At 37.7% G+C, this 18,500-nt stretch overlaps 4 protein-coding genes across 5 annotated transcripts in view; 2 read left to right on the top strand and 2 right to left on the bottom strand.

The window, feature by feature from the left end:
• The window catches only part of plppr2b (phospholipid phosphatase related 2b), a 118,775-nt gene extending 107,798 nt beyond the window's left edge, over positions 1-10,977 (bottom strand). Inside the window, 1 exon segment of the mRNA XM_079629654.1 lies at positions 10,862-10,977. The gene's annotated coding sequence lies outside the window, so the exon portion shown is untranslated.
• LOC307007541 (alpha-1B-glycoprotein) lies at positions 24-6,835 on the bottom strand. Of its 2 annotated transcripts, none has more exons than XM_079629652.1 (10): positions 6,382-6,835; positions 5,733-6,005; positions 4,902-5,252; positions 2,421-2,702; positions 2,310-2,339; positions 2,094-2,189; positions 1,859-1,889; positions 997-1,046; positions 852-886; positions 24-589 (listed from the first exon to the last, which is right to left on the bottom strand). In XM_079629652.1, the coding sequence occupies exons 1-10, from the start codon at positions 6,437-6,439 to the stop codon at positions 497-499; spliced, it is 1,299 nt and encodes a 432-aa protein (XP_079485778.1). In that variant the 5' UTR covers positions 6,440-6,835; the 3' UTR covers positions 24-496. The 2 variants fall into 2 exon arrangements, with proteins under 2 accessions (XP_079485778.1, XP_079485777.1); XM_079629651.1 differs by lacking the exon at positions 24-589 and adding an exon at positions 596-736 and having other exon boundaries at positions 6,382-6,694.
• On the top strand, positions 8,815-11,432 carry klf1 (Kruppel like factor 1 (erythroid)). The gene is made up of 3 exons (XM_079629653.1): positions 8,815-9,124; positions 9,461-10,346; positions 10,887-11,432. The coding sequence occupies exons 1-3, from the start codon at positions 9,059-9,061 to the stop codon at positions 11,060-11,062; spliced, it is 1,128 nt and encodes a 375-aa protein (XP_079485779.1). The 5' UTR covers positions 8,815-9,058; the 3' UTR covers positions 11,063-11,432.
• A 4,284-nt stretch (positions 11,433-15,716) lies between these two features.
• On the top strand, positions 15,717-17,876 carry nfil3-3 (nuclear factor, interleukin 3 regulated, member 3). The gene is made up of 2 exons (XM_079629655.1): positions 15,717-15,865; positions 16,302-17,876. Exon 2 carries the CDS (start codon positions 16,454-16,456, stop codon positions 17,417-17,419), a length of 966 nt encoding a protein of 321 aa, XP_079485781.1. The 5' UTR covers positions 15,717-15,865; positions 16,302-16,453; the 3' UTR covers positions 17,420-17,876.
• Positions 17,877-18,500: the final 624 nt, after the last annotated feature.

Here is an 18,500-nt window from a genome sequence, read left to right as displayed (position 1 = left end):
GACATACATGGGAGTCTTAAACTATATCATACACGTTTAATTTCATTACATTCCTGTAAATTACAGGAATGTTCTGGAATGACTGTCAAATAAATGGTTCCCTATTTCATGTTGCATGTTGAGCAAAGAGGAAATGAAAAGCTCTTAAGCACTACTAGAACTTATGCTGTGAAAAGAAACAGAAATGAAAGCTTTTACTTTTCAGCTTTGGGTGATTAAATCAATAAAATGATTTCCAAAGATTTGTTGACCACTAACAATGCTCCACTGAAACATCGATCTCACATTATATCTGGATGTTCAGAGCCCCCTGCTGACAGAATAATTCATAAATCTCAGTGAAAAATGCTACAAACTACAGAACAGTAGACAATTGTTTACTCATACATTATTTAAAAATACAAAATGTTTCAGCTTTAAATAAACACCACAGTATACAGAATACGTCAAACAAAATGTAGCAACCGACAGATTAGATAGACAGCTAGATAGATGGTCAGTAAAATGAAGTGTTCTTAAAGGTTGTCATGGGACAGTCATAGATGGCCTCTGAATCTGTGGGTCTTCCTCGTAGCATCCCTCCAAAGCCCTGTAGTTTAGAAACGTGTGCATATTAAAAACATGCGTGTTAGAGATGTGACAAGTCAATGTTTGTAATAGCGGACCTAATGCAACAGGATGTTGGCAAACACTGCGTGATGTAAAGAGATCTTATTCTTCTTTCTCTCCTTCCTGTCTAAACAAATCAGCATTCCGGTAACCTTAGTACTGGAGCGAGATATGAGATACTACTGTAGTGGGCCTTTTGAAAAGCGAATCACAAGAGAAGGTTTGAAATGGTGCGTCATTACCTCAGATCCAATGTCAACACGCTGCAGAGTGAGGTCTGATGAGAAAATAAGTCCATGGTGAGAGAAAATCAATAAACTTAAGATATATGCGCATATATATGTGCAGTAGCGAATGGATGATACTTGCTGTGAAGAGATGACTTACCAACAATATGATCTTTGGAGTGAACATGTTGCCAGAATTTGTCTTGTTCTCTGTGGAAAGTATAACGTTCATATTACTCATATTAGGAGTGTACTATCAAAAAAAAATTTTGTATATTAATAATAATAATACAATTATCTACATTAGTGTTTTAAATATTTATATAAATATTTATTTAAATAATTATAGAAATAAACACTATTAAAAAGTTTGTGGTGTGTAAGATTTTATTTTTCTTATGCTCACCAAGGTTGCATTTATTTGATAGTAAAATAAACCGTAATATTGTAAATTGTAATTGAAATTTAAAATAGCCATTTTCTATCTTAATATCATTTAAAATGGCTTAATTTTTAGCATCATTACTCCAGTCTTCAGTGTCGCATGATCCTTCAGAAATGATTCTAATATGCTGATTTGCTGCTCAAGAATTTTTTTGTATCAATGTTAAAAAACGGTTATGCTTCTTAATATTTTTGTGGAAACCGTGATCCATTTTTTCCACGATTCTTTGATGAATATAAAGTTCTAAAGAACAGCATTTAACTTAAAAAAATCTTAAATAGAAATCTGTAACATTATACAAATGTTTTTACTGTCACTTTTGATCAATTTAATGCATCCTTGAATTTTTTTTATTGAAAAATATAGGTGGAATAATTTGAATGGTAGTGTACATTTAAATGATTGAAATAACTTTTTCCCTGTAACTCAACTGGTTGAGCACAATGCTAGACTCGGGGAACTGATCAAATGTATACTTTGAATGAACAAGTCGCTTGAGATAAAAATGAATGCCAAATGAATAAATGTAAATGTAATTTTAATCAAATATCAGGTTTGCTCTTCAGTATTGTCTCACCTTTTTCTTCTTCTTTCTGACTTGTTTTTGACTGCAAATAAATGGATAATGATTACAATGCAATATATATTAATGAGGATTACATGCATGAATGAAAAACGAGAGGTGTTTTCACTTTGTTTTGTTCCAGCGTATAATGAAACGGATTGAGAAGATAACCACCACTGAATATTATAGTTCACGAGAGACCAGACTTAACCAAAGCAAACTTATGAGCAACTAAAATAAGACTCACTATGTCTGTGCACGGCGAAGCCCAGCAGTGACACCACCATGAGGAACAGAACACCCGCAGACACGGAGCCAACAATAACAGCCAGGTCTGTGCTGCCTTTCCATAGACGTGCATGAAAACAAAAGGAGAGGATGTTTTGAGATACCCAGTCTGGCATATTAGATTTGCTGTGTTACTATGGTGGTGTACAAATCCACCGTAAGACTTAAATCTTACCTGTAGAGACCTGTGTGCATGTGGGATATCCTGAAAAAGTATGAAATAAACGGGATTTTAGGCTCTTATTTATATGACATTATGAGGTTTATTACATTCAGTAGTACACACCTGTATTGCATGGGAGAGTTACTGGAGGGCTCATCTTAGAGTAAGCCCAGAAGTTTCCCAGAGACACGCTGTACTGACACTGATACTGAGCACCAGGTTCATAATGAGTGGGTACGGGAAATCTAGCACTGTGTTGGGTCGGGGAAGCCTGATGGGTCGCCTCAGGTGACAGGACACCCACACGAAATAAGGAGAAGAAGCCTTGTAGATATGCCGGTGACCCCACACACTCCAGAACTTCACCCTCATGTTGGGATAAAGACAGTGTGGGCACTGGGAGCTCTGTGAGAGGAAACACGCACAGACACAGATATATAAGACAAGTTACATGCCAAAGTTTAACACAGTTAGTAAGCTCGGTTTCAAAAGCTAGTGAGATGTCTGCCTTCTGCATCTTAACATCATAGAACTTCATAAAGTAAATCATTAGAGAAATTTCATTGGACAAAAAGATCCATTGTCTATCGTCAATAGGGTATTGATATATGAAGCACTGCTCACATAGAAGTCACTTTCAAACCAATCAGCTTTCTGTTGGGCTACGCGGTGAACCCACTGCGAAATTTGTGTGGAGAAATCTTTCACGCTCATGCAAAATTCCCAATCACGTGGTATGTTTATGAAATACAGTGGTGCAGGTATGATATTACTTTGTAGGCCAACCGGCATTTAGCATCACACTGGTTCCCTCGTCAAAAACCCAATTTTCCATAGGCTTTTGAATTACACAAAACAAAAAAAAACAAGCTCTGGGATTTGCAAAAGTTTATGATACTTTCACATTTTGTCCATCAAGATCATTTTCACAGATGAACACACAAGTGCCCGAAAGGTTGCTAGAAAAATTATAATAAATTAGAAGAACAATAGGGCCTTCACCCTTTCAGGGCTTGGGCCCTAAATATAATGAGGCAGTACAAGCAGATTAAGTTGACCAGTTCGGTGTGATGACGTTTAATCTCCTCGACAGCTTCTGTAGTCTCATTTAACCACAACCGCCTTTTTAAAGACACGTAACGGCTTCAAAAAATCACGAGTGGGGTAACACTGATGTATTTTATGTCGTAGAATAAAACGTGAAAGTGTCTTGAGGTTGTGTTCACCACAGACCTTATTTCAGCCATTTAACCAAAACCCCATTTAAAAAACCCATTGACTACGGGACGATGGAACCGGAAGTGCTAAAACGCTAACTAGTTTCCGCATTTTGGCCTACAAAGTGATGTCATACCTGCACACCACTCTATGACTTGTTTCGCCCCATGATAATTCGCTGAACAATGATAAATGTAGCCGCCCATTTTGGAGCTCTGGACGTTAGTGTAACCCCTCCTGCCTCCGGGTCTACTAGCACTGCTCCAAGTGGGATTCGAACCACCGTTTTCGGCATGGGAGACAGGCATGCTAACAAGGATGCTAAAGACCGCAGCCTCTAGCATCTGTGGCTAGGCCACCTCTTGAGATCAAGCGAGTGAGGTTTACTCGCACAGCGCTTACTAGATGGCATGTTAACATAGTCAACGAGTATCGTGCCGAGTAAGTATTGGGTAAAATAATACATTTCTTAAGCTTAACGATTTTGATCAATACTTCTCAATGTTGAATAAAATATGTACCGGTATATTTATGATGCAAATCTTAAAATTGTTCCCTAGCTGCGTCTGAATTCACATACTGTCAGAGTATGTACTGCATTATAAGTATATTTTATAAGTATGCAGGTGTGAAAACATAAACACAATGCGGACATAATACGTTCATGGCACGCATGTTGTCATTATCATGATGACCTGATATATTACGATATCAGCAGGATGGTAGGTCATTCAGTTATTTTACACTTACTGTTTTATGAATACTATTTATAAGCATTGTTTCGAACCAAGTGTGACGCACTTCCTAAAAAAATGTAAAGCCAAAATGTTTTGATCACACCCCTGGTGGATGGCTGCAGTGTAGTTCATAATCCCGCCCTCTCCATGGAATCAAATGGAATCTAAGTAATCAAATTTTTTGTAATTTCAGGAAGTTCTTATCACGCTGACATATGTTTAACTGATTGTTTTTCCAATAAGTTTGGTTTTAGTTAGTTATTTGATGCTATAAAAAGGGGTGTAAAACCATGATTGACAGTTATACTGTGGCTCATCCTCACGATCACTACACTGCAGATTCAGGCTGCAAATGACATCATCGGCACAACATTTTGATGGGTCTATGGTTCGAACATGATGTAGGGAAATTGGCCATGACTGAGCTTGCTGTAGTGCATTTTGAGATTGCTTTCTGCCTTAAAGGATATAATTAAGTTATACACCTATAATGCCCTTTGAAATTCTTCAATAGGCAGCTCACTGGGGTATGCAAAACGTAGATTAATATTAACACTTGCCTTAGTTGTTCTATCAAATTTTTTAAAAACAAGACAATATGGATTATTATTGTTTTATAATTTTTTACAAAGAAGAGCTTTCTCCTCACCTATGACAGTAATGTGTACCGGCTGACTTGCTGTGGAGTTCACTTGTCCCGTCTTTGGTAATTTGAGTTGGTAGAGGCAGATGTACTCCCCACTGTCCTCCCGTCCCATTGTCTTCACACTGAAGTGAGCTTCCATGGACTGAGACACCAGCTTGGCTGGGGCGACCATGGAGCCTGGGGTTCCTTTGGCTTTCTGGAGCAGGAGGAAAGTCTCTGGGGGGTGTTTCTGATGGTCAGATGGAGCCTGACAGTGGAATGACAGCGTCTCACCAGGCGTCACATGCCCACTAGGGGGCTCGACAGTCAAGCGAGGGGATGGAGGGGATGGAGGGGGTGGAGGGGGACTGAAGTCTAGAAGAACAAAGAAAGTTAAGAGCATGTAGCGTTTTAGAATATATGTGAGCAAAACTAAAGATAAGAGACAGAAATACAACGCTAAAGATGTAAAGCACTGCTGGGTGGAGTAGCTTGGTTTGGTGGTTACTAACAGAAGGTTTCAACTCATCTAGACAGAGCAGTTTCTTTAACCGTCACACCTCTGTGACCTCAAAACCTTTCCCGCTACAACACAGCAGTGAACTACCAATACTAAACCTGCCTCAGCCGATGTGACAACAGAGATTTATGCAAGAACATTAACACACAAAAAAAAATCTAATATAATAGGTAACACTTTTCGAAAGTCTACTTTTGCAACAACAGGTCCTAACAGCCTACTAATACTCTAATGAGTTAGTTGACATGTAGTTGCAAAGTTACTTATAAAATAAAGTGATATGAAATATGAAATAAATAAAGTGTAATATAATGTAATATAATATGAATATTCACCTTTTAGCTCTGGCTGCATGTAGGAACTGAACATGCTGTTTTCATACTGACAGCAATACAGATTCTCTTTCTCTGTATCTTTTCCCCTCAGCATAAAGCGAGCCCTTTGTTTTTCGGTTAAATGCTGTACGGTTTGTGTCAGATTGCGCATTTTAAAAAGTTTAAATTCAAGTCCACCATAACCCCGTGGAGCCAGACAAATCAACTCCACAGATGAGTCTATAGCGGCTTTCTGGATCAGGGTAGGAGCCGGTAGGACAGAGATTTCAGCAGCTGAAAGACGATATATTAGTTACATATGATTACAATTCAAGTACTCATATCAATGTGTGGTCAGGTAGTGAACCAACTTGATTAGAAGACCTGGACCAGCATGGAAATTCATGCTGGTCTAAAGTGGATCTTTTCAAGTTAAATATAACAGTAAAACATGAAAAGCCAGCATATCCAAAAAATGTCTGAAATCCAGATGTATAACCATTAATATATATATATATATATATATAATTAAAAAAAAAATTATATATATATATATTGAAATTAAATTTACATTTTATATTTTTAAACTCAGTGTTTTATACTTTGTGATTTGCTATGTGATTGAGATTACAGTGGTTATATTGAAATATAAATATGTGAACACACTTACCACTAAAATGCTGCTTGAGGATGATCAAAGCTGTGAGGAAATACCCACAAATTGACATTCTTCTAGTGCTGGACTCCAAATATTCCAGGTTCTTCACACCTATCAGAGCTTCAAAAATTCTAGAGATCTGTGTATTTGTCTATATGACTTAAAGTGGTAAGACAGATGCATAAATCACCACCAGCTGAACCTCCCTTCCCATTCACTTGTGCAAACTTCCTCATCGACACATTAAAAACACAAACGAACATGTTTCATATGTTTAAGAAAACCACATCCTTCCATCACATGAAAAGAAGAAAGGCAGAAAGACACTCCCATGAGTGGCCCTTGTGAGCTAATACTGCATATGACAAAGACAGGAAATTCATGAGCAGAATCGTCTCATCTGTATGTGTCTTCTCCTTCTAAACAACCTTAAATGTGTCCATTAAAGTGTGTAGCTCTGAAGTAAGCAGGACTGTAAGCCACAGAGTGTGAGGAGGAAATATCGTTCCCATTATCCAGTTGAGTCGACCAATGTGGTTTTATTAGTTCTTCTCAGCCCTGAACATGTGGTTAGGATAGTAAATGCAGAAACTGTATTTGAAATCTAACATCGTGTTTACAGCAGCTGGGAGGAACTGAGATCATTTGATTGTTTTGTTAGTGTCACATGGACAGGGAAAACAGCTTTTGCCATGTGTCTCGTCTTGGGTATTGTCCCGCTTTGACAATCTTAATCATTGAGCACTTTCAAATTATTGGATTGATAACCTACCTGAACACCTCATAAATGACCTTTGACTCCCAAGCCTAAGTAATTTGAGACATAATTAAAATCTAGCATTTCATATGAAGCTTTCACAAAAAACAAGCACTTAGTTTTTGTTTTAACTTTCATAATAACCCTCTAGATTACATTTAGGCTATTTCTAAAATGCCAATTTGGTTGCCGGAATAGTATGGTAATGATCTGATCACCCACATGATAATCTAATAATAACCGGTTATTTAGTCTTGTGGTTTAAATGCACAAACAAAAAGCAGATACCAGGGGATGTGGCGATCATGAAGCTACTTAATGCAAACCTATATTAAATGCAATAGAATTAAACTACCTTTAGGGAAATTACGTTTATGAGAATGCTGCCGAAAATTTTCTAAAATATTACCCAGCTGGACATAAAGTTCCAGAGAAAGGTTTGCACACATCTACGTATTCTTTATTTCTTTTGTATTCCTCATTTTAGAATAACAGTAAAGTCATGAAAAAACATGAAATGGGATTATGGGTGTTTTCATAGTGATTCAAATATGTTAATAAAACCTTCTTCTCCAAAGTAGCCACTCTTGCACAGCTGTGCAAACTCTATGAATTCTCTGAAGCAACTTTATGAGATGTCACCTGTGAAGATGTCTGTTTGGAGTAATGGATTAGGCTAAACACAAGCCTGCAACTAAGATATAAATTTAAGGACATTTTTGTTATATTCTGCCTTCTTTTTACCTTGCAGACTCAAAATGCAGGAATAGTCGATTTCAAGACCTTACTGACATTACTGATCTGCTTGTGTTTATTAGCCACTCATTTGAGCGACCTTGCCCAGCCCGATTGTGTATTTTGTTCTCACAAGCCCAAAAACTGCAGGAAAATGATGTTCCGTTCAAATGAGTCAATGCTGTTTTTTAAACAAAGGCAGCTTTGGCGAGGCATGACGTTATAAATGTGTGTATGTGCTGTTATCTGTGGAGAAAGAGGCATCAGAGGGACTCAGAGCTCTATTATCTGACACGGGACAGGAGGCTTCTCATCAGCCTAAGCACACTGATAACTGCTCTCCAGAACATAATCACCTACTGAACACCGGCCTTCTGAGAATCGCACAGACACTGAACTCACTTTATGTGTGCCATTCATTTCAGGAGAGATGAAGCACATGAAATTAGAGTTCTGAGTGTAAATGTATATTTCACTGTCTGCAAACAATGTTCCACACATCTTAACATATATAGTAGTTTATACTACTTTTAATTATTAATTATGTTTCAAAAACATAAATTTTTTCCCAATACTACTTATTATCATTACGTTAAACTACTCTTATTATTATTTAATTTCAAGATTTTTAAATTCCTTTTATTTTAAATGTTATTTTTGAGAATTGTTAGCTAATTAAACTACTGTATTCAACTGCATTTATTATTCATATTTTATCTACGCTTAAAAGGCCCTGAGAAAGCCATAGCAGAGATATTTTTGGATAGCAGAATTAAATAGGTGATAAGATAAATAATGTGTTGTTTAGTTTGTCGGCCACTTTGCTTCATTCTGTTAATTTGGTTGAGTTTAATTTACTGAATTGCAATGCACTTTCAAAATTTTAGGCTCAAATTTCAACTCCACCCACAATCACAACTGTCAGGGGTCTTAAACGTAAGTTTATCACTGATAGAGAGAAAAAGAGAGGGGGACAGAAAGAGGGGGAAAGCGTCACCAGCATTAATGCCACTGTGAACTTTATTTTTGTAAATATCTTTTGATTTTAACACTAAGTTCTGGGTTCCTTCCCTTTGTCTATTGCACATGTCAAAGTATTTTTGGACAAATATAAAAGACGACGTATATATTTGCCTCTTTTGGCGACATTAGAAAATTATTTCTGTATCTAATAAATGCTGAAAGCGCACCAAACGGATGGCTGTGACTCAAGCCGTATTGCCTTCGTTTTCAAACTTCTGCAACGCCTCGGAAAACATGAAGGTATGTTTGTTTCAGTTATTTTATCTCATATTTTATCGTGAACAAACATGGATAAAATACTGCTTTTTTTATGTAATCACATCTGTAATTGTTCATTTTGATATAGTGACTTTGATCTTAAGAAATCACTTACCATGATGACAGATGAATAGTTTTATACTAAGAATGAGTGTATAATACAAAGTATGCAAGTAAAAACCCAACTCACATCTCCAATACATCACCTAAAGAGATATTTTTGTACTGCCATTTTTATTACATACTTGATTGCACAGTTCAAAAATGGTTAATCAATAAATGTAAATATCAATTGTAAAATATTTGATGACTCTAAAGGCTTGGAAGTTTGAAAAGGGCTGTTTGGATCTGGACTGCAAGGATCCACACCACAGCAACGGCAACTACAAACCTTCACAGTTTCTGACAGATGAAGACCCTGATGATAGTGAGGGATGCTGGGATATGGAGTTCCTGCTGTCGGATTGGGGCAGTGCATCGCCTGAACGGTCCAACTCACAAAACTACACTCCCCAAAGGCCACCGCCACAGGACCAGGTCCACAGTCCTGATCTTTACCAGGTCCAGGAGTTGAACGGGCCGAGGGACCAGACAAGATCAAATAGACACCAAGTGTCTGTCACAAGTTCACTGGCTGAGCTGCTTCCTCATGAAGCGACTTTAAGTTCCTCACTGCCTGAACTATTCAACGGAGGATATTTGGAACAGCAGCCGCAAACGGGGAAACCATTCTCACAGCCAGAAAACCCCCATCAGTTTAGTAGTTTCCCTGTTGCTAATGACATGGACAGAGAAAATGAGAGAAACAGCATGGGGAAGATGAAGTCGTGGGATTTTGGACACTACCCTCAGCCTGCACCTCTGATACCCTTCACCGACTCCAAATTTGTCCAAGCGTCTGGGATCGCCATGGACGCACTGGTCTTTCCTCCACACCATCACTATAACTTCATCCAAAACTACTCGCACCCCAGACTCTACCAGCAACAAGTGAACTACGTCCACAGGCAGCCAACCAACCACTATCTGTCCCCACAGACCATGGTGCCTGACTCCACAGTGCCCCCCGCAGGCCTGGAGGGGAAGCGCATTCGGAGAGGGGTGGTGAAGAGGAAAACCACGGTGCACAGTTGTGAATACCCAGGCTGCCATAAGACTTACACTAAGAGCTCCCATCTCAAAGCACACCTCCGTACACACACAGGTAAACTGAACATACACTGTCAATGACAAAAGCACATGCATCATTATGTCCATGTTTAAGGTCTTAACATTACAGACTGGGATGTTTTTAACTACAAATCTGCAACAACAAATCAAAGTAGAAAATAGCCTTGCATTTCTTTACCTTTGACTACGGCGTCACATGCAGCTAATTTATTTTTACATATATATATCATCATAACATCATATCCTGTTGCTGATATTCATTATGGTGTCCGAATTTATTTCATATGCTCAAAACCTATAGTCTGACTGCGCCTTTAGAGAGAAAAAGACCATATGACTGAGCTGTAAAGCATCCGATTACAGCCTTTCAGTTAGTAAGTTAATTCAAATGTATCAAATTTTTATTAAACAATGAAGGATTGCCCATAAAACACGGAAAAATGTGTAGAGACATTTTGTCATCATAATTTCACAGACAAACAAAACAAAGCGAAATATACAGAATATGTAGAGACAGAGACTATGTAGAAATGCAGACCATTTCTTTACCTTCTGCTGTTTTTGACGTCCTCAGGAGAAAAACCGTATCACTGCTCATGGGATGGTTGCGGGTGGAAGTTCGCCCGTTCGGACGAGCTGACAAGACACTTTCGAAAACACACGGGACAGAAGCCATATGAGTGCATGCTCTGCCACAGAGCCTTCAGCCGCTCCGACCACCTGGCATTACACATGAAGAGACATGTGTGAGCGCAGACACAAACAAAACAGAGAAACACAAATGCAGACACACAGAGGTTAGTCCATGAGGGCATTTCAGAGGATTCGAGAGGACCTGTGTTCAGTTGAAGATGTGTTTATACATGAAATTATTTTAGCACTATGACATGACCATACAACTGACATGTACACACTGTACATTATGTGAAAAAGGAGATGAGTTGGTGATTTTTTTCATTATTATTAATTTGTAACCATGAGCAGATTTCATACCGATTAATAACAAACAGTAAAAATATCAGACTTATTTCCAATCTGGACCCTTTAGCTAAACTGTATGAATTGGGAAACGGTAAATAATTAATTGAAATCCATCAAAAATGGATTACTGTGAAAAGTGGGGAAAAAAAAGGAAAACTTTTTCAGAAATTAAAATAGTTAACTGGCAAGGCATTGCTGTAATGTTCCATAATTCCTGATGAAAATGAATGGGATATTAGTTCATGTACATAAATAAGCAGAAATGTATGTAGCTTAAAGTGTGATTTTTACAGAAAATTATAAAAATATATGTTGCTGTTCAGCTGTGAGCATTGTAGTATTTTATCATTTTGATTTAGTATTTACATCTAATTTCCTATTTATTGTCTATAGTCATTATTGTGTGGATGTTCTGTAGCATTTTAAAATGTTACCAAAAGTCATAAAAGTCTTCATGTGTAATGGTAATATCGCTATTTATATAACAAAATACCATCAAATATATTTTGCTTTTTATATTAATGTCAATGTTTTTGTGAAGCATTTAGTGTTTTGCTGAATTATCTATTTATGTGATCGTATTCAATAATAAAGCAACTGCAATTCTGTCCTTTCTGTAAGTCTCATTTCCAACCAACAGATGGCATGGCGCCCGTGTAGAAACTGCTCCAGTGCACTGGATAAATGTGAATCATAAAGTAAATACCGGTACATATATAAGTAGACCCACAGTTACCACAATCGCCAAACACCATAAACACAGGTAAACAAGATTTACAAGATCTGTTGTCCATCCATAGTAATGCCATAGTTGGTTTATGGCGTTAAACCTGTTTGAGGGGGAATCAACTGAGATTAAGTAGCCTGGAATTAGCCTGGGTTATGTTTTGAGCGTCAGACACACATGCAATTATGTGATCCCATTGTGTTACAAAGAGTTAACATCAATTATATCAATTTAGCAGAGCTAATTAAAACAAACAGATGGGTAGAAATGAAAGATTGTTGGGATTTTTTAACACGGCTTGTTTGTCAATGAAAATATGTCTTTAATAAATCATACTTTGAGGACAAATTGAAATTCATTTAAGTTAGCTGAATCTGACACAACATACATGTTCAAGACATCTCGGCACCTTCTCACTTAGAAATGTGTCTGGTATGTTCTCATGTTGTTCCAGTTGAGTGGTGTGTTAACCACTGATACCACTTTGTAATAGAAAAATAATAAAACATCTTGTCCTCAGCTCTGGGGCACATTGCTGTGCCTAATAAGATTGTGAACAAAATTATGTTGTTAAACAAGGATCAGCGACCCATAGTGATAGACGGGATGGGGGTGGTACAGTATAAGGTCACTCAATACTCAACAGCCTTTGGAAGAACAACAGCTCACCTAATGCAACACATCAGCACTATGAAACAGAAGTTGCGACATATACATATAAATTGTGACATATATTCGAGTGAAACGGCTTCTCGAACAAGATAAAGTGTAGGGCTGGACTTGATTTTCATAATTATTCACTGTTCGTTCATTGGCCAGAGGAGAACTATTTTCTTCTGGAAACAAACTGTTTTGCATTATTTCCCTGTTATCTCTGTAAAGTGCTATATAAATAAATGTGACTTGACTTGATTTTGTCTATCAGGAATTGACTGGATGGTTGTGGTTTTCTATTGGTCGATCTAATGTGAGTGACAGGTTGCCCTTCCCTCACACCAGTAAACACGTCATCAGAGAAAAGCAGATATGTTGGGAAAGTTATTTTGATTAAAGATGAGGGCACATGCTTTTTTTAAAAATAATGATGTCAAAAATAACAAATCATTTAGAATAAATACTGTGATATTTCATTTAAAAAATAATGTGTTTACACAATATGCACCATAAACTGAAAACTGCACAGCGAGAGAGGGTGATGAGTAAGTGTTGACATCTCTCTGTCCTCAACTCACCCTGTGATATCAGTCCAAGAGCTGTGTGTGTGTGTGTGTGTGTGTGTGTGTGTGTGTGTGTGTGTGTGTGTGTGTGTGTGTGTGTGTGGAGGCTCAGTGACTCAAGCAACTGCCTTAATGTACTTCATCTAACAGAGACGTCACAGGCCACAGCAGGTCATGTGTTTGTCCTTATTCTGCAAGAAAACAACTCTTAAAACATATTGGTCTTCATAATTTTAAGGGAAGCCACATTATGCCCTTTTACAACATCTTGATTTTGTTTTTGGAGTCTACAAATATGGGTTTTCATGTTTGAATGTTTAAAAAAACACATTATTTGTCTCATATTTTCCACTGTTGCAGCACCTCTCTCCCCAGTCAGAAACGCTCTGGGTGCCTTTACCAGAAGCATTGTTAGACAACTATGGTCGCAAGTTCTGTCGTTATCAGCATAGTTCAACGAGTTGGTGTTTCCCAAAACCAACAAACATTCGCAAACAGCATCGCAAAGTTGTGTGGTAAAAAGCTATGTTTCTATTTTGTATGACATGTGGACTTAATAAATCCTTATCTTGAGTAAAATAAGCAAGCTGACATTCAGTTCAATCTATATCTTTGATTTAGAGAATTAATCCTCAGATGCCATGTAGCCTACATAATTTATAGCAAAAAATCTGGCATTAATTCGATCTCAAACGGATTCATTAAAAGAAGCTATTATGCACTCGAGTTACGCTATATGAGAAATGAATCCCTATTTAGTTCCTGTCTCTATGAAGCCCCTCCTTCTGAAAAGCGCAGTGTACTCTGATTGGTCGTCTGGACCAGTGTGTTGTGATTGGTCAACCGCTTCGAGCGTGTTGTTTATGGTCCCGGAAGAAAACTCAAGACTACAATCAAGTCGTTTCGGGGAGTCAGAAGCGCACTGATATAGAGAATAACTCCCTTAACTTCTTTAACTGATCTTTTTCATGTTCAAACAGCAACACACAAAAGAAAATTGAAAATGTAAAAAAGCAGGTCCTCTTTAAGAGTAAATGGACAAAAACTAGTGCTATTTTATGCATTATTTCTCTTTTGCAGTTATGTTCATATTTTGGAGTTTATCTGCATATTCTGATTTGAATGTGTTCTGTTGAACTGAAATTACTAAGACTAATGAGAGACTAATATCAGTCAGAGTAATTGCTTAAAAAATAAATAAACTAAAACTCGATTATTAATGCAATAATATGGTTAAGAATATGATCAAATCGGTTGCCCATGCACACTCTATTAAGGGTGAAGGTTATTTAAGGTAAGAAAGAGACCAATGGCTAAGTATGACAGGACCATTTGAGAAATGAGATTTCATTGCATGCTTTGTTACAGTGGTAACTCAATGAAGAGCTGCTTTATAAAAGGTCTTTATGTTGTTTATCTCTGGCTGTCTGAGGACAACAGCTCTTTTTCAAGACAGCGCCTATACAAGACTATTTGTATATCTGTCCTTATAGGACTTATCTAATTTATTACCAATTCAACCTTCTCCAGGCCAAAGGCCCATGGTGGACAGAGAGACAGACCAGTCCTGTTACATTTTGTCATATCATTTATCAAATTGATTAATTTGGCAAATAACAGCTCTGTGTAGCATTGATGCAGAAAGCACACGGTCGGTAAGGAGCTCTGCAGGATTACACATCAACTAAATCACCCCTTTTAAGTTCAAAGACACTTGGCTTTTAATTTGGTTAAAAACAGATTCTGACATAAAAAGGTGATGTTTCTGATTGGCATCACTGCAGGTGAAATCTTTTAAAGCAGTTTAGTTAAGAACGCAAGTTAGGGTTTTTCCAGACTAAAAGCTTTTAGTTAAAGGAATATTCCAGGTTCAGCACAAATTAAGTTTAATCAACAGCTATGTAGATTACCACACACACACACACGCACACGTGCACACGGACACGCAGGAATTTCAACTTAAGTAAAAAAAGAAATGGTTACACACTGTAAAAAGTGATCAGTTGACTTAACTTAAAAAGTGAGGAAACCTGTTGCCTTTAAATGATTAAGTAATAAACTTAACGCGTAATTGAAAAAATTAAGTTATGTGACCCTGGTAAATATAGTCTATTTATAGAGATCACCTGTTTCTGTTACTACCAAGTATGTCAACATGACCATAAATAAATAAAGAATAGCCTACTCTATGTTACAAATATTAGGCTACACATAATGAACCTCAGCAGCAATAGGCCAACTTATAAAGTGCATTTACAATAAACAACACCAAATAGGCTAAGTCATTATTACTGTAATAAAAACACTGCCACCATTTGAGCATTTGTATATTGCTGCTCTTAACATTTTAATAAGATCTTTTCAAAAGGAGATATTTTACACACCGTTTGTGTGTGTGTAATCCCGCGCGCGCGCCGGTTGCGTTCGTTGTTCCGTCTGACGTAGAGTTCAAACCAGCTGACCTCGCGAGCCGCGACCCGAGCTAAACCCTTCAGAGACACAGAGAGATTTGAGCAGCAGTTTACAGATGAGTACAGACTCCAGCGCTCGCTACAAAGGAGGACAGTTTTCTCCTGAGTCCTGACTTCTTCTCATTTTAAAGTAAACCATTAAGCGTTTTACTGGAAGGTAAGCAGATATAATTAACGTTAAGTCATTTTGACAGCTCGTGATTGGCCGTAAACTACGGTCCATAATATAGGATATTACGTAGAAAACTTGCGTTTAAAAAATAAGTAAATATTAACTTTGTTAAACATTGTTTGAGTCATGCTATCAAGATTTTCATGTCACTTTTCATGTCAAATATATTTTTTCTTATAACCCCCTGTAGTTCTCTTTTTAAAAGTTTCCTTTTTGATTTAACGTTAGGCAATTTGAAAGTGAAATGTAAGCCACAACCTTCAAAAACCTTAAAATCTGAACAATGAATTACCAGGTTATGTTAAAATGTCCATATTATACAAACAATATACCTTTATTTTAAATTTGCTATATTGCTACAGTTATGTAATATATGAGCCTACATAAACACATCAGTTTTATTTCTGTTCTCAACCACTAGGGGGAGCTAAAAGTCTTCAGGACAGCAACAAAAAGAGTTTCTTGAATGCCAACATTACAAGACCTGTGAGTGTCTTAAGATTTCACACATTCATTAAGCCCCAACCTCACAGCACGAGGGACCAAAGTGTCACGCGGGCAGAACAGAGACCGATGTACCCGAAAGAAGTAACCGATCCAGTCGGTCAGGAGGGTGCTGTATCCTTCACAGAAGCAACAGTGTCCAGCAGCATGATAGCCCGCTCTTCTCTTATCCATCCCAGAGGTCTGAGACACCAAGAAAGAGCAGAGACCGTCGGCAGCATCACACTGCGTCGCAAACGTGAGTCTATCCCTGCTGTGAAAAAAGACGAAGGTTATTGGGACAAGCGCAAAAAGAACAACGAAGCTGCCAAGCGTTCGCGTGAGAAACGCCGCATCAGCGACATGGTGGTGGAGAACCAAGTTCTGGCTCTTCTTGAGGACAATGCACGCCTGAAAGCTGAGCTACTGGCACTTAAGTTCAGATTCGGTTTGATCAAAGATCACACAGGTTCACCACCAGCACAGATCTGCTCATATGGTTCATATAACCAAACATTTCCAGCAATACCCTGCTACTGCCCCAACACTAACCCACAACCTGCCCATGGACACCTGTTGTCGATCCCACAGCAAAACTATGGGTTCTTCATCCCTGGAGGATCAAGCATTGGGAGCCCAGCGCTCTCAGATGATGCTGTAGGTGAACATACTAGTATTGGACCCTATCGAGGTGACGAACAGCCAGGCCGTATCGCAGAGGTGGATACCAATTCATTAGTGTCAGGATGGCAAGAGAACAACATGAAAGGTCTTCCTCATAAACTGCGTTTCAAGACGCCGTGTAGAATTGAAGGTGCTGAGGTGGAAAATCTCTCTTCAGTTGTACAGTCTCAGTCAACAACATCTGGGTGTGAGCAGACAGAGGGTTTCTGGACACACACACACACAGCGCCATCAGCTTATTCAACAGCACATCAGAATAACTCTTCCGTTCACAGATCTACAGAAAGTCACAGCGCTATTAGATTCCAGCTAAGCGCTTTGAATGAAGAAGTGGCCGGGCTCAAAAAACTATTCTCTCAAAAGCAGCAGTGAACTGAGATCGAACCAATCCAAAGAAAGAAGCTCCTTTTTCTGATTGTTACAGACAAATATAAGAAGCCAGCTGGATGTTCGCTGGAACAGCTGGCAATCGGAGACGTTTTTCATTCTTGTGAAATTTTCATATGCCTGTCTGCATGCAATGTTCATAACGTGCTGGATTAAATGAGAAATCTTGTGAAAGCAAAAGGCTCTCCTGTTTTCTCCTGTGTACTGTTGGGGCGGATTGTGTTTAACATTCAACATTGAACCTTCACAATGCAATAAAATCGAAACCTTTTCTATACCTTTCCTAATCAGCCCCTGTTATGTTTTCATTAAATATCTGTTTATGGACTTTTGGTTTTCTCAGTTTGTTTAAATTCACTTGGGATTCAAAGCATTGTTCTTCTTCTTTTTTTTCACATTCATTTTACACGTCAAAAGTGATCTTGTTTCATGAATAAAGTGTAAAAAAAATTACTCCGAAATGCTTTTTTTTTTTTTTACATACTCACATTCTTTACATCAATAAGGTCTATATTTCCCTCAATGTTAATAAGACTCAACAGAGAATAAACTGTGCTTTTTAAAGCACTGCATATAGTTTTGCTCATAAGTTTGCAATTATGACCATTGCATTTTTATTATTTAATATTGTCCAGAAGGTATTTGTAAAACACATATTATACTGTTAACACTACCATACAAAAGTGTGATGGATTTTTTTTTTTACACTTTATTTGAAGGTCTTTTTACAGAGTAATTATACTATTTATAAATTGTAGCCTTGACGGGTGTTACCGACCCTTAAAACATTTTTTTTACACTTTTATTCAGAAAGGATGCATTTAAAAAGCGACAGTGACAGTAAAGTGTCAAAAAGTAAAGACATTTATAATGTTACAAAAGATTTCTATTTTAAATAAATGCAGTTCTTTTGAACTCCAAAGAATCCCGAGGGAAAAATGCATCACTTTTTCAACGAGAACATTAAGCAGCACAACCATTTTCAATATTAATAATCAAAAGAAATGTTCTTTCTTGAGCACCGAATCAGCATTTTAGAATGATTTCTGAAGGATCATGTGACACT

This window comes from Phoxinus phoxinus, assembly GCF_949152265.1.
Source record: "Phoxinus phoxinus genome assembly, chromosome: 11".
Classification (NCBI taxonomy): Eukaryota; Metazoa; Chordata; class Actinopteri; order Cypriniformes; family Leuciscidae; genus Phoxinus; species Phoxinus phoxinus.
The sequence above is the reverse complement of the archived record's forward strand: the minus strand, read 5'-3'. Positions and strand labels throughout refer to the sequence as shown.